Source organism: Carcharodon carcharias, chromosome 18, assembly GCF_017639515.1.
Source record: "Carcharodon carcharias isolate sCarCar2 chromosome 18, sCarCar2.pri, whole genome shotgun sequence".
In the NCBI taxonomy this organism is placed as follows: domain Eukaryota; kingdom Metazoa; phylum Chordata; class Chondrichthyes; order Lamniformes; family Lamnidae; genus Carcharodon; species Carcharodon carcharias.
The window spans coordinates 52,750,396-52,772,381 of record NC_054484.1 but is presented as its reverse complement, the minus strand read 5'-3'; the positions used below and the strand labels follow the sequence as shown (position 1 = coordinate 52,772,381).

At 41.9% G+C, this 21,986-nt stretch overlaps 1 protein-coding gene across 1 annotated transcript in view; it reads right to left on the bottom strand.

Moving 5' to 3' along the window:
* dmd (dystrophin) overlaps positions 1-21,986 on the bottom strand; it is a 1,748,406-nt gene that overhangs the window by 1,066,670 nt on the left and 659,750 nt on the right. The window contains exon 30 of the mRNA XM_041212034.1: positions 3,431-3,559. Coding sequence (XP_041067968.1) covers positions 3,431-3,559 — 129 coding nt within the window. The remainder of the gene's footprint in view (positions 1-3,430; positions 3,560-21,986) is intronic.

Genomic DNA, 21,986 nt, shown 5'->3' with positions numbered 1-21,986 from the left:
AAAACCTCGTATGTTACCTGGGAATGGGAAAGCAAGCAAGGGAAACAAGAAACGTGGTCTTTCCACAGATTAAATGGAATAGAGTTCTGTGACTGATTTTGAATTGTACTTTTGCTAGACTCCCTGTGGCATATCCACTCTTAAGGGCTTATATGATTTCAAAGTGTACACCAAAGTTTGAATAAAAAATGCATACACATTATGAAACTTGTTACCTTTAATAAGAAAATAAATATTTACTGGAGCAGTTGGTACAGCTATTCAACTTAGTGATGTCATAGTGAAATGAATTCTAAATTTTCCTGTTTAACCTCTGATTACTGTGCTGGCAATCAGCTGCTGAAGCACTAATGAAGTGGCAGAGGTAGACAACTGTCAATGCAGTTTTACTGTATGGAAATAAAGCCATTAAATTGCCTCCAACCACTCTCTGGGTACAATTATGCTGAGCAAAATGCACATATAGCATCACAGACAATGCAAAGGGCAGTAAAATAAACAGCATATAATCAGAACAGGACGAGCTATGGCCTAAAATAGTACAATCTGATTATTTAGACCCTGAAATTAAACCATCAATACTCGCATACAAATGCTTAATGCATTTGCATATGATCCTTTCTCTGCTGCTTTAAAAGGTGTTAACCTTTTTAAAATAAACAAGTAAATGCATCAGTTAAAATATCAAAGGTTCTCCAACATTAATATTCACAGTGTGAATTCAAAGCCTTTAACTTTCCCACTGCAACAAATGGGTGCAAAGAAAATCTGACAATCTTCCTGTTTTCACAGCTGATCCAATCTGCCCAGGTGCTGGGAAAAGAATATCTGCAGTTGTTTATTTATGACATGTAATTATTTGATCTTCATTTATTATTGCATCTCAAGTGCAGTCCAGTAGCACAGCTGCTAATTTTGAGGGTTTTATATAAATTCTCATTCAAGAAGCAGCCTTGCGGTGTTTTCAGAGGCACTACTATGACTTGACATTCTAATTAAAATCCCTATCAGATACCTGCATTTGAGATGTGACAAACAGTTGGCAGCGCAACCAAACCTCTCCCCTAAGGACTCTGTCACTACCGCTCAGGTTATGATAGCCCTATTGCTAAAATATAACTGACCAATTTTAAATATGAGTAATGTACTTCATAAGAGTCATATATACTCATATTCATTTAGAAGTCATTTAAAATAATATTGAATTTTAGCATTGCTATTGAATATGTGCCCATTCTCTGGAAAATATTAGATTTCTGCATAAAGTACCTTCTAAAACTCTTCTGTGGCCAATTTTTAAAAAAAATTAGCATACCAAATTATCCGCTCGTTACATTCCAAATGACAGACATTGGAAGACACCTGATGAATACTAAAATCTGGCTCTGCATCTTTCCATTTCATTTCTGCCACCGAGATGTCCGGGACATTACTCATCTGTAAACCATGAAACCACGAGAGAACTGAACGAGAGAAACAGGTCTCTCATTTATATCAGGCTATGAATGATTTTCGATTTGAAGTGACAGGATGATGATGATCATAAAAAGCTCAAGACTTCATATTTTCCAACCATGTAATCATAGTGTGTGTCAAGGAAGGCTAAGTATTTTGGATAAAAATGAACTCTAGGAGTACTTATTTTTCCACACCACACCAATGTTTGTATTCTTTAGGGTTTATATATGGTCTAAACAACAACTTATATTTGTATTGTGTCTTTAATGTAATAAAAATATCCCAAGGCACTTCACAGGAATGTTTTCAGACAAAATTTTACACTGAATCATGTAATCAAATATCAGGACTTAAATGTTAATATTAAAGCTTGAGCAAAGAGGTAGTTTTTAAGAAGAAACTTAAAAGGAGGAGAGATATGCAGAGAGATAGAGAAGGTTAGGAAATGAATTCCTGAGCTTAGGCTGCACACAGTTGAAGACACAACTGCCAATGATGGAGATATGAAAATTGTGGATCTGTGAGAGGCCAGAATTGGAGGAGTGCAAAGATCCACAAGGGCTTAGGGCTGGAGAAGATTACAGAGATAGGGTGGGGTGAGGCCAATGAAGGATTTGAATGAAAGGATGAGAATTTTAAAATTGAGGCACTGCTGGACCATGAACCAATGTAGGTTAGCGAATACAAGTGTAATTGGTGAGTGGGCTGCAGAGTTTTTGATGAGTTCAATTTTATGGAGACTGGAAGGCGGATGGCATGCCAAGAAAGCACTGGAATAATCAAGTCTAGAGGTAACAATTAAATAAAGTAAGACATAGAACTGATCAAAATAATTGATTATAAAGTGGCAAAGACAATGAAGTATATGGTGCTGAAGCGGAGTATTTGAATATTAGCAGCACCCAGGACAACAATAAATTATGGTATATTTCGATAGGTTTCAGTGCCATTAGTTGGCCCAGATTTAAATAATGTAGAGCTGCCTTGGCTGACTTGAGTATCTTTACAAGTAAGGTTGAACAAAATTTTTGAGTTGGCGTTCTCAATCACCCAGATCTCCGGTGGCCATGGAGGTTTCTGTGACTCGGCCCTTTTACAATTTTTCAGCCAGGACTTCTGATCCCAGCTGAAGCATTGAAGGGTCAGGGCAGACATCACTGGAGAAGATCATTGGGAGCAAGAAGAGACAGAAGAATGGAGGACACACTCCCTTTCACAGCAGTAGCTGCCATATTCATATCAGCTTTTAAAGGTCTCAAATCTTTCAGTGAGTGAGTGAGTTAGTGAATGGGTGAGTGGGTGAATGAGTGAATGGGTTAGTGAATGGCTGATTGGAAGAGGTGTCTGAGTGGGTAGTCAGGTTGCGGGGGCGGGGGGTGGGGTAATAGGGTGGGGTTGGGGTGGTGGTCAGGTGTTCAGAGTGTGATCGTGGGGCATACTTGGGTTGGGCTAGAGGGAATGGTCAGGTTGGGTCGGGGGACTGGTTGGGTTGGCTCAGAGGACTATTTTGGGGAGGTGGTGTGGTTGTCAGTTGTGGTGCTCAATTGAGTTACGCTGGCTGATTACAGAGTTAGACCAGGTAGTAAATTGTGTAACATTTCCAGAATAAGTGTACTGGTAAGCCATGCATATCTGGTCCAAGTTTCCAATCCTAAGGTCTGTGTCAGAAACTTTTGTGGAGGGCCCCATGCTGTGCAAATCAGCCCATCGTAAGTTTAAACTTCCCGGGCAAGTTCAGCGCATGTCGGTATGTCAGGACTGCCACAGGATCCTGACTCACATCTCCTAGTGCACGTCCCATCACCGATGATCCAGACACAGAGTTTTGGGCCAATATGTTACATCTATTAACAGCACATATAAGTGTTTGGAATTTTCACTGTAGTGTTTGTTAAACTTCATACTCATTTTATAGCAACAATGTTAGTGAATTTTACACCAAAATTCAGTGTTCAGATTAATTTAAGATCACCTGTGCTATGTCAATTTGAGAAAGAACTCTCCCAGCTGATTTGCTCAGACCAACAGCATCAGGACCCTGGATTCTCCTCTTCATTTCTTCCAAACTGATCTCGTGACTGGTCAAATCGGACTGGATTTTCTGTTTAAAAACCAAATGCATGAAGATAAGTAATATTATTATTTCAATATTTAAACTATCCACCATAGGGTTAATTAGAGGCTCAGTTTACACATAGATTAGATCTAACAAAAGGCATTGATGTTATCATATACCATATTAATTTTAGCAGCAACACTATGGCTCCAAGAAACAACAAGACACATCTAAAGGTGTGATTTTAGATTCTAGAAGCAGCAATAACTCACCAGCCCCAAGAACCTCAAGAAGCAGAATACTGCCACTTTTTGTGGCTTATATTTTACTCACTGGAGAAGAAAAAAAGTCAAAAAAATGGTATTAAGGTTAAAACAACTGCATTCTATTGTTCCAACGATGTTCCAACCTGGAATATAAATGGAGAGGTTTCCACAGCACTGAGAGTCTCTGACTCTTTCACAGAATCTCTTCTTAAAATTGTGCTACATTGTGTCTGAAGTTCATTTAGTTGTATCTTGTTTCAGTTCTTAAGATATATTTGAATTTATATAGTGCCTTTTATGACCTCATGACACCCTAAGGTGCTTTACAACCAATTAAGTAATTCTGAAGTGTAAGTCGATGCCATACCGTAAAATCAAGTCAGCCAATTTGCATGCAGCAATGTTCCACAAACAACGTGATAATGATCAAATAATGTGTGTTTGAGTGATGTTAGTTTCTGAATCTTACACCAGTTTCTCTATCTTTCCTCATGCCCCCTCTTGAGCCCATCTTATCTGTCAGGCCTGCCCCCTGCTCCCTTCACCCAATTTCCATTAAACTGCTCAAACTGGTCCCCATGTTAGCTGATACTAGTAATGATTCTCTCTCCTCAGGTGCTATCCATTTCTCCTTTAAATATGTCATCATCATTCCTCTCCTCAGAAAACCAATCCTTGACCTCATCATCCTTACAAAACACCATTTCTAACCTCCCTTTCCTCTCCAAAGTCCTTGAACGTGTTGTCACCTCACATACCCATGCCCAACTTTCCCAGAACTCTATGGTTGAGTTCTTTCAGATTTCTGCCTGCCAAGTGCCAAAACAGATTTTATGAGAGTCATAAATTATGTCCTATGTGATTATGACAAGGATAGACTATCCTTACTCATCCTTCTTGACCTGTCTGCAGCCATTTACATGGTTGACCATACCTTCCTCCTCCAATGTCTCTCACTGTCATCCAGCAGGGTGGGTCTGTTCTTGCATGGTTCCATTGCTATCTATCTAATCACAGCCAGAGAATCACTCATGATGGCTTCTCTTCCTGTTGTCACGCCATTACCTCTAGTGTCCCTCGAGCATCTAGCCTTGGCGCCCTCCTATTTCTCATCTATATGGTCCTCCTCAGGACATCATCGGAAAACAAAGCATTAGTTTTCAAATATACATTTACAACGTCTACCTGAACTCAACACCACCTCTCTCAACTTTTTCACTGTTGGTAAAATATCAGACTGCTTAACCAACATCCAAGAATGGATGAGCAGTGAATTCCTCCAATTAAATATTGGGAAAACTAAAGCCATTGCCTTTGGTCCTCTTTCCGAGCTCCATTTCCTAGTGAACCATGCCATCCTTCTCTCTGACAACTGTTTGAGACTATACCAGTGTGCTTGCAACCTTGATGTCATATTTTACCCCAAGATGAGCCTCTGACCTCATATCCTGCCATTTTTCTTTCCGCCTCTGTAACATCAGCTGACATCACCCCTGCCTGCTCTTCCGCAGAAACCCTCGTTTATGGCTCTTTCACCTCTAGGCCTGACTATTCCTATGCACTCATGAACAGTTTCCAATGTTCCAGCTTCCGTAAACTTAAGGTTATCCAAAACTCTATGGCCCATGTCTCAATTTGCACCAGGTTCATTCACCTATCATCTCCATGTTCACTGATCTACATCAGTTCCCTGCCAAGCAACACAAATTCTCATCGTTTTTGACAAATCCCTCTATGGCCTCTCCCCTCCCTATCTCTGTAATCTTCTCTGCCCCACAACCCTTTAAAGATATCTATGCTCATCTAATTCTGGCCTCTTGAACTTCCCCGATTTTAATCGCTCGATAACTGGTGGTCATGTTTTCAATTACCTAGGCTCTATGCCCTGGAATTTTCTCCCTCAACCTTTTCTCCTTTAAGATGTTCCTATATCTACCTCTTTTTCTAAGATTGTTGTCATCTATCCTAATATCTCACCAAGCGCTCCATACCTTACCCTCCCACCCTGCTCTGCCATTCAATAAGAACATGGCTAATCTGTTTGTCTTTTGAGTTCTACATTCCCATCTCTTAGTCTGCCTGAGTCAATTAATATCACAGAATCACATAATGCAGAAGAGGCATCAAGTCTGCACCGACACGTGAGAAACACCTGATCTACCTACCTAATCCCATTTACCAGCACTTGGCCCATAGCCTTGAATGTTATGACGTGTCAAGTGCTCATCCAGGTACTTTTTAAAGGATGTGAGGCAACCCGCCTCCACCATCCTCCCAGGCAGCGCATTCCAGACCATCATCACCGTCTGGGTAAAAAAGTTTTTCCTCACATCCCCACTAAACCTCCTGCCCCTCACCTTGAACTTATGCCCCCTTGTGACTGACCCTTCAACTAAGGGGAACAGCTGCTCCCTATCCAACCTGTCCATGTCCCTCATAATCCTATACACCTCAATCAGGTCGCCCCTCAGTCTTCTCTGCTCCAATGAAAACAACCCAAATCTATCCAACCTCTCTTCATAACTTAAATGTTTCATCCCAGGCAACATCCTGGTGAATCTCCTCTGCACCCCCTCCAGTGCAATCACATCTTTCCTTCCTATAATGTGGCGACCAGAACTACACACGGTACTCCAGCTGTGCCCTCACCAATGTTCTATACAACTCCAGCAAGACCTCCCTACTTTTGTAATCTATGCCTCGATTGATAAAGGCAAGTGTCCCATATGCCTTTTTCACCATCCCACTAACATACCCCTCTGCCTTTCAGAGATCTATGGACACACATGCCAAGGCCCCTTTGTTCCTCAGAACTTCCTAAACTGTACCCACAAAGCTTCATTTGATGCCCCCTCCAAGATATCATCTCTCCTTACTGCAGTAACTGACTCCTTAACTAATAATGCAATGCTTCTTCCTCTTTTACCCCTTCCCCTGTCTTACTTGAAGATTCTATATCCCGGAATGTTGAGCTGCCACTCCTGCCACTCCTGCCCCTCCCTCAACCACTTCTCAGTGATGGCTACTATATCATAATTTCACGTGTTAATCCTCACCCTTAACTCATCCGTTTTACCTGTAGTACTTCTGGCATTAAAGTAGAGGCCATCCTGCCTTGCCTTACTCCCTTGAAACTTAATGCAGCTGTGCTCCCTCTGACTTGATTATTTTACTGTATTATGACATGTCCCTATTCTGCTAACATTCTCCCCCTGCTGAATTAGTTTAAACTCCTCCCAACAGCACTGGCAAACCTGCCCACATGGTTGTTATCCCGCTCTGGTTCATATGTAGACCGTCCCACTTGTACAGGCCCCACCTTCCCCAGAAATGGTCCCAGTGATCCTGGCATCTAAAACCCTCCCCCTCCTGCACCAACTCTTAAGCCACATATTCATCTACGCTATTCTCCTATTTCTGAGCTCTATAGCATGTAGCGCTGGGAGTAATCCAGAGATTACAACCCGAGAGGTCTTGCATTTTCGTCTACTGCATTACTACCTGAATTCTTGATGCAAGACTTCATCTCTCTTTCTACCTATGTCACCAGTACCAACATGTACCATGCCCTCTGCCTTATCAACCTCCCCCTTCGGGATGCCCTGCAGCCGTTTAGTGACATCCCGGACCCTGGCACCAGGGAGGCAACACACCATCCTGCAGTCACATTGACGGCCAAAGTAGCAGCTATCTGTTCCCCTGACTATAGAATCCCCTATTACTATTGCTGTTCCTCTCTTCCTCCCCTCCTGTACAGACAGGCCGCTTATGGTGCCAGGAGCTTGGCTCAGTCTGCACTCCCTGGAGGAACCTGCGCCCTCATCAGCCTCCAAAATGGAATACCGATTTGTGAGTGGGACCCCAGGGAACTCCTAAACTACCTGCCTGTTTCTCTTGGACTGTCTGGTGGTCACCCATTCCCTTCCTTCCTCAAGCCACTTCATCTGCGATGTGAACACCTCTCTAAACGTGCTATCCACGATGCTCTTAGACTCGCGGATACTCCACAGTGTCCCCAGTCGCCGTTCCAGCTCTTAAACCCGAGCTTCCAGGAGCTGCAGCTGGACACACTTCCTGCACACATGCTGGTCCCGGGCACTGGAAATGTTCCTGGCTTCCCACATGGAGCACGAGGGGCACACCATGGCTTTGAGCTCTCCTTCCATGATTTATCCCTTTAAACTAAACCTTTTATATCAATTACTCCAGGGCCCTTCTTTCCTGATCCTCGTTACTACAGAATATACAAACTATAAACCACAAAAAGACCTTAAACTATAAGCGATAAATGTAGTAAATACATACCCAACTTTACCCACTACTTACCAGTCATTCCTTTCCCTTGTAGCCTCTACTGCTGCAGGAGGGCAAGACCACTCTCTGAAGATTTAAGAAGTTGGATAGCAAAGAAAAAATGCAAAGAGCACCTCTTCCCCTCGGCGCCGACTTCCCACTGTACACCAAATTGCCAATACCCAGTCTCACTCTGGCTGCGTCTCCCTCAGGATGAGGTCTCTCCCCTGTTCATGTACAAGCACACTGTATTATAAAGGCATCCTTTGTGACTGGTGTTTCTCCTGGAACCTTTAAGACATCTCTGCACAGGTTGAATAGAATAAGTGTATATCTCTCTCCATGATCTTCCCTCTCTGATTCATCTCCATGATACACTGCTCAGTTGGTTCTCATACAATCTTTCACGAAGTCTTCTGAATGCTTTCTCTTCCCCATTCTGTATGGCCACCATGCACCTAAATGTTCCAGTTTTGACCACTTCCCATTATTAATTTACACAACTCACCTTGGTCACATCATTAGCTTGAAATCAGTTCCGAAGAACATGTAGATAACATCCAGTTCTACTCCTTTAATACCAACCTCTATTTCAAAGTCACATCCTGCTCTTCAACTGATTGTCTAATATGAAGCTGTGGATATGCCATACCTTCATCCAACTCAACATTGGCAAGAACAAAGATATTCCATTTGGCTCCAATTAAAACTGACCCCACCCCACCTCTCTTCCAACCACCTCATAGCTGCTTCCTCAGACACTACGTGACAGTCTGCAACCTCAGTGTTCGGTTTAATCCTGAATTAATAGAATTGCAAAGTCATATATCCTTCAACTTGTACAAAACAACCGAATCCTATCCTGCACTAAATTCTAATTTCCTATCATCCATGTAATCAGCAACTCTACTGGCCCCTCATTCTCCAATGAATTCAAAATAGCCATCCTTGTTTCAACTGTTTTTTTTTGCTTTTTCAACATCCTTACCATTGTCAAGGCATTAACACTGTGCTAAATAGGATAGATTCAGAACTGATATAGCAGCTCAAAACTGAATATCCATGAGGCACTGAAGGCTATCAAAAGCAGCACAATTGTATTCTTCCACAATGTGTAACATCTTGGTCCAGTATATCCTCAATCCATTCATTATCATCAAGCCAGCAGATTAACCTTGGTTCAATGAGGTGTGTTGAAGAGCATGTTGGGAATAGCACTAGGTCTAACTGAAAATGTGGTGCTAACCTGATGAAGCTACAACACATGGCTACATGCATGCTAACAGCAGAAGCAGCATGTTATACCAAGCTAAATAATCCCACAAACAACGGATCAGATCAAAGCAGTTAGAGCCATAGACCCATAGAAACGTTACAGCACAGAGGGAGGCCATTCGGCTCCATGCCAGCCTGAGGACACCCAGGTGCCCTCTCTATTCCCACTATCCTGCACCTGACTCATAGCCCTGCAGCTTACAGCACTTAAGGTGCAGATCCAGGTACTTCTTAAAAGAGTTTAGAGTTTCTGCCTCTACCACCAACTTGGGCAGCAAATTGCAGACACCCACTACCCTCTGCATAAAAAAGTTCTTCCTATTATCCCCCCTACACCTTCTGCCACTTATCATGAATCTATGTCCCCTGGTTGGGAAACAATTTTATCCTGTCCATTCTATCTATTCCCCTCATAATTTTTTACACCTCAATCAAGTCATCTCTCAGCCTTCTTTGTTTTAAGGAAAATAACCCCAACCTATCCAATCTCTCCTCGCAGCTACACTTTTCTAACCTTAGCAACATTCTTGTAGACCTCCTCTGCACTCTCTCCAGAGCCATTATGTCCTTCCTGTTATGTGGTGACCAGAACTGCACGCAATACTCCAGTTTGGCCTCACCAGTGTTTTATACAATTTCAACATTATATCCTTACTTTTATATTCTATACCTCTGCCAGTGAAGGAGAGCATTCCATATGCCTTCTTTACAACATGATCTACTTGAACTGCTGCCTTCAGGGACCTGTGTACTTGTACGCCAAGATCTCTCACTTCATCCACCCCTCTTAGTATATTCCCATTTATTGCGTAAGTCCTGTAACTATTTGACCTCCCTAAACATATGACCTCACACTTCTCTAAGTTAAAATCCATCTACCACTTTACCGCCCACTCCACCAATCCATCTATATCATTTTAGAGATTATGGCTATCCCTACACTATCCACTATGCAGCCAATCTTTGTCGTCTGCAAATTTCCCAATCGTGCCCCCCGCGTTCACGTCAAAATTGTTGATATATAACACAAACAGCAAGGGTCCCAACACTGAGCCCTGTGGAACACCACCTGAGACAACTTTCCATTCGCAAGGGCATCCATCAACCATTACCCTTTGTTTCCTGTTACAAAGCCAACCTTTTATTCAGTTTGCCACATTACCCTGAATCCCATAGGCTTTTACTTTCCTGACCAATCTGCCAATTGGGACTTTGTCAAATGCCTTGCTAAAATCCATGTACACAACATCCACTGCACTACCTTCATCAACCCTTCTTGTCACTTCTTCAAAGAATTCAATCAAATTTGTGAGGCAAGGCCTTCCTTTAACACATCCATGCTGACCATCCCTGAAGTCCATGCCTTTCCACATGACAGTTAATCCTATCTCTCAGGATTGATTCTATTAATTTGCTCACCACCGACATAAGACTAATTGGCCTATAATTGTTTGGCATTTCCTTTGATCCCTTTAAACAATGGAATTATGTTTGCATTTCTCCAGTCCTCCGGTACCTCCCTTGGATCTAGTGAAGATTGGAAAATCATCCTCAGAGCATCTGCTATTTCCTCCCTGACTTCCTTCAGCAGCCTCGGAAACAATCCATCTGGCCCTGGTGACTTATCAACTTTCAAGGATTTCAACCCTTCGAGTACTTCCTCTCTCTTTATGACTATCCCGTCCAATATCTCACAGTGTTCCTCCTGGAGTACTATATCTACTTCCTCCCTTTCCTTTGTAAACACGGAGACAAAATATTCATTCAAAGCCCTTCCTACAGCCTCTGCATCTGCACAGAAGTTTCCATCTTCATCTTTGATAGGTCCCACTTTTTCCTTAACTAACCTTTTAGCATTAAGTATTAGTAAACCATCTTTGGGTTATCTTTAACTTTACGTGCTAGTCTTTTTTCATGCCCTCTCTTTGATTTCCTTATTTCCTTTTTTACTTCGTCCCTGCACTTCCTATATTCGTCTAGACTTTCTGCAGTGCTTCATTCTTTGTGCCTATTGTACGCTTTCTTTTTCTGTTTGATCTTCCCCTGTATTCCTGTAGACAACCAAGGGGGTCTAGATTTGGCAGTACCACTCTTATTTTTGTAGGGGACATGTCTACTTTGTACAATTAGGATCTTGCTTTTTAGTGCTTCGCACTGTTTTATCCTCCAGCAGTGCTGTCTAGTCCACCGCAGCCAAGTCCCTTCTCATTTCTGCAAAATTTGCCTTCCCCTAGTTCAAGGCTTTTACTCCTGCCTTATCTCTGTCCTTTTCCATGGTAATGCTGAATCTAACTGAATTGTGATCACTGTCCCCAATATGGTCACCAACTATCACTTCACATTTGCCCTTCTTCGTTCCCCATGACAAGGTCAAGAATTGCATCTCCTCTCGTTGGGTTTGTCACTAATTGGTTGAAAAAAATGTCCTGGACACACTGCATGAATTTTTCTCCCTCAGTGCCCCTTATATATTATTTGAATCCCAGTGATATTAGGATTGTTGAAGTATCCTACTATTATTGCCCTCTTGTTCTTACAAGCAGAAATTAGCCTACATATTTGTTCTTCTATCTCCCTTTCACAATTTGAGGGTCTGTAGTATATTCCCAGTAGTGTGACTGCTCCTTTTTTATTTCTAAGCTCAATCCATAAAGCCTCATTTTTTGACCCATTTAGTATATCATCTTTTCTCACAACTGGAATTGATTCTTTAACCATTAGTGCTGCCACCAAACCCCCCCACCCCCCAACTCCATTCTTATCTCCTACTCTATCGTGTCTGAAGGCTATTTTACCAGGGATATTAAGCTGCCAGTTTTGTCCCGCCTTTAGCCAGGTCTTCATTATAGCAATGACATCCTGTGCCCTTAACTCATCTACTCATCTACCTTGTTTGTAATACTCCTTGCACTGAAGTATAAACAGTTTAACCCCATCAATTTCCCTTGCTGGACACTTTTTAAACCTTGCTTCTCCTGTAACTCCATGTCTATCACAATGTCCCCAGCTAATGTTCGACATCCATTTTTCTGATCTAAATCTGACCTATCTGATCCTACTTCTAGGATCCCACCCCCCGCCACACTAGTTTAAATACTCCCCAGGAGAACTAGCAAAAGCCCCCACAAGGACACTGGTCCCAGCTCTGCCTGGGTGCTGCCCGTCTGGTTTGTACAGGTCCCACCTTCCCCAGAACTGGTCCCAGTGCCTCAAGAACCTGAATCCCTCCCGGCTACACTATCTCTCCAGCCAGGTGTTCAGTTCATCTATCTTCTTATTCCTGATCCTGCTAGCATGTGGAACTGGGAGTAATCCTGAGATTACTACATTTGAGGTCCTGCATTTTAATTAATCTCCTAACTCCATGTACTGAGCTTGCAGGTCCTCATCCCTTAGTTTACCTATGTCGTTGGTACCAATGTGTACCACGATCATTGGCTGTTTACCTTCCCTCCCCAGAATATCCGGCAACCGCTCCGTGACATCCTGGACTCTGACACCAGGGAGGCAACACACTATCCTTGATTCACATTTGCGGCCACAGAAGCGTCTGTCTATGCCCCTAACTATTGAATCCCCTATCACTATAGCCCTGCCATTTGTTTTCCTCCCACCCCTCTGAGCAGCAGATGCACTCACGGTGCTGTGAACTTGGCTGTTGCTGCTTTCCCCTGAGAGGCCATCCCCCCGACAGTATCCAAAGCGGTATATCTGTTAGAGAGGGGGATGACTACAGGGGATTCCTGCACTGCCTTCTTGAGTCTTTTACTGTTCCTGATGGTCACCCATTCCCTTTCTGCCTGTGTAATCTTCAGCTGTGGGGTGACCACCTCACTAAATGTGCTATCGACCACTTGCTCAGCATCGCGGATGCTCCACAATGAGTCCACCCGCAGCTCCAGCTCCGAAATCTGGTTAGCTAGAAGCTGCATTTAGACACACCTTCTGCACACATGGTCACCAGGGATGCTGGAAGCGTCCCTCATCTCCCACATCCTGCAGGAGGCGCATATCATGGGTCTGAGTTCTCCTGCCATGACGTCCCTCTCGATTAAGCTAGTTACTCCCTAAAAAAAAAAGACACTCGCTCGGGGCCTTACTTATGTTAGCTAGGAACCTGGTTTTTTGACTGATTATACTTGTACAGTACTACTCTATACTTTTTTTTAGCTCCTACCTCAGATATTAAGCAATGGATTACTTTAATAGATTGAAAAAAAAAACTCACCAGGATTTACTCACCAATCAGCTGTTTTTCATCATAGTTCTGCCACATGTGGCCATGAATACATGGTGATGGTCTATTAAACAATTAACAGGTGGAGGATGCACCAGAAACATTCCCATGCTTAATGAGGGCAGCGCCCAGCACTTAAATGCAAAAGATAATACTGACACATTTGCAACCCTCTTCAGTCAGAAGTGGCTAGTGATTCATCAGAGTCTCCTCCTGAGGGCCCCAACACGACAAATGTGTCTGCAGCAAATGTGATTTACTTCAAACGATATCAACAGTTGAATACACTAATATAGCAAAGGCCCTGACAACATCCCAGCTATAATGCACCTAGCCAATCTGTTTCTGTAAAGCTATATCGCTAGCATCTACCTGACAATGTGGAAAATTGCCCAGTTATATCCTGCCAAAAAAAAAGCAAAGCGATGGAAGGTGTCATCAACAGAGGTATCAGGCAGCACTTACTCAGCAATAACCTGCTCACTGGCACTCAGTTTGAGTTCTACCAGGGCCACTCAGCTCCTGACCTCATTGCAGCCTTGGTCCAAACGTTGACTAAAGAGCTGAACTCAAAAAGTGAGGGGAGAGTGACTGCCCTTGACATCAAGGTGGCATTTGAGGAGCCTGGGCAAAAATGGAGTCAATGGGAATAAGATGGGAAACTCTCCACTGGTTGGAATCATACCTAGCACAAAGAAAGGTGATTGTGGTTGTTAGAGGTCAATCATCTCAGTTCCAGGACATCACCGCAGGAGTTCCTCAGGGTAGTGTCATCGGCCCAACCATCTTCAACTGCTTCACCAATGACCTTCCCTCCATCATAAGGTCAGAAGTGGAGATATTTGCTGATGATTAAACAATGTTCAGCACCATCCGTGACTCCTCAGATACTGAAGCAGTTAGTGCCCATAAGCAGCAAGACCTGGCCAACATTCCAGTTCGGACTGATAAGTGGCCAGTTAAGTTCACACCACACAAGTTCCAGGCAATGACTACCTCCAGCAAGAGAATCCAACCATCTCCTCTTGACATTCAATGGCATTACCATCTTTGAAGCCCCCAGTATCAACATCCTGGAGGTTAACATTGACCAGAAACTGGACCTGCCATATAAATATTATGGTTACAAGAGCAGACCAGAGGCTGGGCATTCTGCAGAGAGTAACTCACTTCCTGACTTCCCAAAGCCTGTCCATCATCTACAAGGCACAAATCAGGAGTGTGATGGAATACTTTCAGTGCAGCTCAACGCCATCCAAGACAAGGCAGCCTACTTGATTGGCACCCTATCCACCACCTTCAACATTCCCTCCACCACTGACGCACAGTGGTAGCAGTGTGTACCATTTACAAGATGTAGAGCCGCAACTCACTCAGGCGCCTTCAAATGCACCTTCCAAACATGCGACCTCTACCACCTAGAAGGACAAGGGCAGCAGACATAGGGGAACACCACCACCTGCAAGCTCCCATCCAAGCCATGCACCAATCTGATTTGGAACCACATCGTCGTTCCTTCACGGTCACTGGGTCAAAATCCTGCAACTCCCTTCCTAACAACATTGTGAGTGTACTAACACCACATGGACTGCAGCGGTTCAAGAAGGCAGCTCCCCCTCACCTTCTCAAGGGCAATTACAGATGGGCAATAAATACTGACCTAGCCAGCGATGCCCACATCACGTGAAAGAATTAAAATAAATCTAATCCAGTCAATTACTGCACCGTCAACCATCTCACAAACATCAGGAAAGTGAAGGAAGGTGTCATCGACCGTGCTATTAAGCAGCACGTACTCACCAACAGCCTGCTCAGTTTGTGTCCTGCCAGGACCGCTTGATTCCTGACCTCTTTATAGGATTGGTCTAAACATGGGCAAAAGCTAAATTCCAGAGCTGTGAGTGACTGCACTTGATATCAAGGCAAAATTTCACTGAATATGGCATTAAGGAGTCCAAACAAAAATGGAAGCCAACGGGAATTGGCGGGGGGGAAAACTCTCCATTGGCTGGAGTCATACCTAACATAAAGGAAGATGGTTATGGTTGTCCATCTTCAGCCCTTGAAACTTGGGCATTTTGCAATATTAAAAGTAGTATATAAATGCGAGTTGTAGTTTGCAGCCTATACCCCACAAGCCGGGGCTAGATTCATACATCTGTTTCAGAATTCGGCCTGTATAAAATCAAAATTCCCTGATCCCTCATTAACTTCCATGATAATCACATCTGTCATTATTTACAGGGATAGGTTGACTTTTACTGTATGGCATGGCCCCAGCCATCAAGATATTTCCAGAAATATAACATTTACTGACAAGTGTAGCATATGGGTCACAAGTTCACAGAGGCCTCTGCAAGGAAGCAGAGGTGGGGGTTGCAGTTTAAGAAGCACCGTTTTCCCTGCTGATTGGCATACGTGAAAATTGCAGATGTGAATTTTAAAACTGCAACTTTCTTCATGACCCACAAAAAGAATTGGGATTTTCCAAAGAACAGCATAATACATTTCATATTGGCTGTATTTTGGTTGTTTACACTGAAATTTTGATATTTCGGTTTTTGATTTTTTTTAAATTGAATTGTTCATTGGTTGCAGCACATTATGCTCACAGTATGTACATCATACATGATGTGTTACACATGGCACAACACTGCAGTGAGTGAGTTTTGCAAAGTGCCTTGGACTGTGCATGACCCCGAGATATGTTCTGGGAATGACAGTGGCATTTCATGAATACTTAACAACTTTCAGAGATATGATACAAATAATAATCCAGGTTTCATACCATCCATATTCATTGAGAGTGGAAAACCATTAGAATAGTGACATTGACTTATTAATCCGCAAATTAATGAACACTGTTTGTGTTTTCTTTTGCATATTGAAGAATAATGCTTGGCGACTCAATTGATTCTTGTGTTGTTATTTCATCATATATTAAAGCTTTCAGCACCAATATATGATTAGCTCCCAATGCCTGTACTAATATAAGTTCCAATTGGCTAATTATTTTTAATGTAGTTCAAATATTTGTACAGAAAAGTAATTGACTGCAGCGACTAATTACCTTTCCTTTCAGTGATCGTTTTACAAATCCGATTTGATTGTGTATCAACAAACTACCTGCCAAAGTTATCTCCAAATCAGTTTAAAAAAATCAATAGTGAGAGTCTCTCTTAGACAGAAAATGGAAAAATGCCAAAGACCAACAAAGTTGGATAAAAGTTATTGCTTTGGTAGCATTTATTCTAAATGGTATGGGGACTGTAGCACAGGAAGAAGCCACTCATCCTTGCAGTGTTGAATTATGCCACTCTCAGTGGCTGACTTTACACAGTTCTCAGCAGGTTAGCCATCAAAGGGAAGTGATTAGAAGCACAAGGGGAGGGAGTTCAAGGTGGTGATCAGGAGGGGAAGCTGGCTGAGAGCAATCCATGGTTTTAATGTGGGGTTCATATTCACTTTTATACAAACTTACCTTTCTGGTGATGGCTGCAGTGGTGCCCTTAATAGACCATTAGTTAGATCACACGCTGATATGGTTTTCTTGAACGTAGCCGGCCGCACACATATGCCTTTGCAAAGGCTCCACCACTTATTTCAGGCGTGTTTTCACACTTTTTGAAAAAAGAATGTACACCAGTGTGGCATCACTGCCGGCTCATTTATTTCTTGCCCGCTATAATTGGGGGCTTAGGCACGATATTCGAGATTTCGAGGCCTCTATTGTCCCTCATGAGAGAATGCAGTCATAGTTGCCCTAGCCTTTCCTCATAACTCAGATTCCTCAAATCATATCATCCTTGAAAATCTACATCACACTTTCTTCAGGCTGCTCCATTCTAGCCATAGTGAGAAGCCTAAAATTGTGCACAGCTTGCATATGTGACCAAACCATCATTCTGTATTGTCATCATGACCTTTCTCGTTTTTTATTCAACCCCTCCTAGAACACTGCAGTCCCCCATTCTGATTTTTTGTGCATGTTCCATACCACCAGTAGTCTTCAGTTGCATCTAATCTACACTCTGTATTTCCCTCCTTAACTCTCCATCTCCCACTCCTCCTTTAAGACACATCTTAACTTGCACCGTGTTGATTAAGATTTTAGTTGTCCCTCCTTTGGCTTGGCATCAATTTTTGTCTGGTTAGACTTTTGTGATGCATCTTAAAATGCTTTTCTGCATTAATGATGCAATATAAATGCAAATCATTGTTATTTGTTAGAAATCTTGCAAAATCAGTGATGCTTAAAAACCTGTTGAGGAACATGCAGATTTTAGACATACTAAAAGTCTGTGTTAGAGTTCGTAAAAGTGAGGGCAATTTACATGAAAATACTCATACATCATATGAATAATGTTTCCATAGTCTAGAATTCAATTATATTTCAAGATATTAATGAATAAACTGACTAAAGAGAACCAATAAATGTCAAGATTTATCAAAACCAGCTGTTTTATTTTTGATATTTACCGTTGTCCTATCTAGAGGTAGACATTATTTACAGATAAGCTATGATTTTGTTTTGAAGGAAAGATCAGCTATTTGAAAGTGTCAACCATAAAATAAGCTCTGATCTGCATCCCACAGTTCCAGAAGATGAAGTAATCAAATTGCAACAAAGGCAAACAACAGCAGGATCAACATGCTCAGAACCAGAATGTATTCCTTTCAGGTAAACAACTCTACAGTGTTTTCATTTGGCAGTAATGAAGAAAAACACTAAAGGCTGTAGGGAATTCTGTTTTGTCACATTCAGGCACATTACTGATCTGTGTACTAAACTCTATTAGTTCTCTAATCAGAGGTAAAGACAATTCCCACTCAATTTACCATATGTGAGAAATGTTCCCAATGTCAACTGACACCCAATACAAATTTTCTGCTTCAATGTCATCAAGAATTTTATATAATATACATATTGCGTATAGCAGCTTTCCGGTCCCAAGTGTAAAACCTGCACCTGGTGATGTGTACTGGGATTCAAATTAATCTTTGATCAAGCATGACAATGTGCCACTTTCACAATATGACGGCAAATTAACACTACCACAATGTCCCCAGATATTATAACAGTAAATTAATAGTTAGCTTAAGCTAAGCAGAAATCAGACATTTCACACATAGTTGCACAGATAGTAGCAGCAGAATATCAAGGAAAGCGAAGCAAAGGGGGAAGGCGGATTTCCAAATTTATCTGCAATAAACTGCACAATTATTTTTCAAAGTTTAACAAACTAACAAACATCACTGGTACATGTACATGGATTTTAATTATTTAAATCGGTAATCCCGTTATCGACAGACCATTACAATGCAACAACTACCTTAGTATAAAAGCCATGCCTGTACAACTCTTCAAAATTTAAATGGAATGAGTAAATATGCAACTTTATGAATTTGTAAATTAATAACTTGTACTTCTCCCCACTCACAGATTAATGACTCAGTATATGAGCACTCAAAGGATAAGAATCTATACCAGACATAGATACTGCAGATGCATAGCAGTGTACAGCGTCCATGCAGTGGTGAGAAGGTTGGTGTCCATAATTTTGCAACTGTTAGTTCCTAATCCCATTTAATATCTAAGCGAGCAGCAAAAATGTGAGCTACCTCTCCGGAGAAAGGCTGAGTATAAATAAAAAAATACAGATCAGTGAGTCATTCTGCACATACATGACTAACAATCTTAAGCTAGCAGCCAGGAGCAGGTCACATTTCATATCTGGATAGGAAAAAATATTTCTAAAAGACCACCAAATTTTCACTACTAAAAGGCTCCAATTCATCAATTGGCAGTTCTAAATTAAGGCTTGGGGTGGCAAGAGCAGTAATCAGTTCTTTTGCCCAAGATTGATGTGGTGATTTTCTGCATAGGTGTTGCCATGATGAAAAATTGTGAGTGTGCTGATATGCAATCCTGACAGATGAATTTCCCTGGTGTCAATGTATATACAGGTAATTATCCTCTCCATTTTATTTTAATTTAAGGGGTATAAACCTGCATCTTCATACTCATCAAGTACATTCTAAACATATGGAAATCCATGTCAAGACTCAACATTGCATTTTTCAAAGAATGTCAGGAAAGTGCCACATATCAATGAAATGATTGCAATAATTCCCATGGCCCATTCATCTAACCTGGCTATAAAAAAAATTCCTTTACTGCTGTTATAAGATGCCAAAAATCTGCTTTCCGTGTAGTCAACATCAAAGATGGAGTATATGAGCAGTATATGAACATCAGCAACTTGAGATATGCAGAAGACACTGCACTGATTGCAGAGTCAGAATAGGCACTACAGGAAACCGTAAACAAAGTGAAAGCAATGGATGTGGAACATGGATTAAGAATAAATATAAAAAATGGTGGTAAGCAGAGGCCTAATGCTGGAAGTGAAAATTGAAGTAAATGGGCAAGCCCTGGAACAAGTGAACAGGTTCACATATCTTGGGCAGATTAGCACAGACAAAGGGAGATGTAAATGTGAGATCTGAAGGAGAATTGAGAAAGCCAAGACACGCTTTGTCAGAATGAAGACACGGAAACATCAAAAAACTGAACCTGAATCTTAGGAAAAGAAAGCTGAGGTGCTACATTCTGTCATTTATGTTGTATGTCTCTCAGACATGGACAACAAACAAAGAGACTATTCAGAAGCTGCATGTATTTGGGATGTGGATGTATATGAGGGTACTCTGCATATCCTACACAGATAAAGGCTAATGAAGAACTGTTGGAAACAGCTGGAGAAAAGAGGAAATTATTGCTTAACATCAGAGAGAGAACGATACAATATTTTGGACACATCATTACAGCAAATGGCAGACAGAGACAATTATTGGAAGGAAAGGCCAACGGAAAACGTAAGAAAGGAAAACAGAGGAGAAAATGGATGACAGATGTAATGAACTGGGTGCAGTTGACCTATGTGGCATGTGAAGGGCAGCACAGAACAGATAGAAGTGGAGATCCATGGCAGAAAATGACATAGACGAACAAACAAATGAGCAGCATCGGGCTTTGTACCTATGTTTTATTCCCTTCTGTTTTTATACTGCATATTTCATATCATTGCACCGACCTGATGACAAAGGTACAGTTATAAAATGGGCTGGGACACACGGATGTGCTTTTAGACAATGAAGAAGAGTTGATCTTGCTCTTGCTCTTGCTTTCATGTATTCAGAACTCAAGCCTCCCTCTGCCTGATTGGCAATCTTACTACTTTTACTCCTTCTGAGCTGTTTTACTTTTCCTTGACCTTGACCCTTTTACTCTCTTTTCTACATCCACATGTTCCACTCACTCTCTCTCCAATATTAGTTCAAACCCTCCTCCACAACATTAGTTGCTCTTTCATTGACAACACCGATCCCAATTTTGTTCAAGTTAAGTCTGTCAATCCTCTGCAGGACACTCCTGCCTCACAACCGGTCCTAATGTCCCAGGAAGGTAAACCCTTTTGACCAACACCATCTCTACAGCTATACATTTAACTCATTTATCTCATCCCTGTGCTGACGAGCACATGGCACCAGGACCAATCCTGAGATTACTACACTGCAAATTCTGCACTTTAATCTACTTTCTAATTGTTCTCTTTGCAGGAACTCAATCCACACGAACCATGACTTTTGTTTGTATGGTTTCCCTTTCTAAAATTATTTGTATGTGTTTTGTGATATCTATTATCCTGGTACCCAAGGGTTATCAAACCTAACCAATCCCCTGTTGTACAACCACCTATTACTACTGTGCTTTTACATTTCACATCCCTGTTCTTGGCAGCCACTTGCTCCCTGCAGTTGCTTTCCTTTGAATTGTTATCCTCATAATACATATTTAATATGCAATACCTGTTTGTCAATTCAACAATCTCAAGAGATCCCTGCGCTGCTTCCTACATGCTGCAAATGTGACAGAGCTTCAGAAATTGTGATCAAGCAGTCAGAGACACTTGCTGCATGTGTGGTCATCACTCTTAGGCCAAGCATCCAGAACCTCCCAGATCACACAGGTACAGTATATGGTTGCTGCTGTCAATTAAACAACATCATACAAACTGTTGTCATGCACAAATTCAGCTACAACCTCCCAACAAACTAGGTGCATTGTTCTGCAGCGTGCTCACCCCATTTTGCAACTCCACATTCACTTCATATTTGCTTTGATAAAGGTTAATAAATATGTACAATCCATCTTGAAGTGTTTCAATGTATCTAAATGTAAACTTGAGCTGCCAGGCCCATTAGCCTAGCTCCTGTTGCAAGGTCAAAGCTGTGTGGACAACCATCATCAGCATGGATTTTGCTGTTTTTACAAATTGGGGCTTTAAAGTCTGAGCTTTCAAAGTTGAACCAGTGTTGCAGAATGCTGCGGATGAAG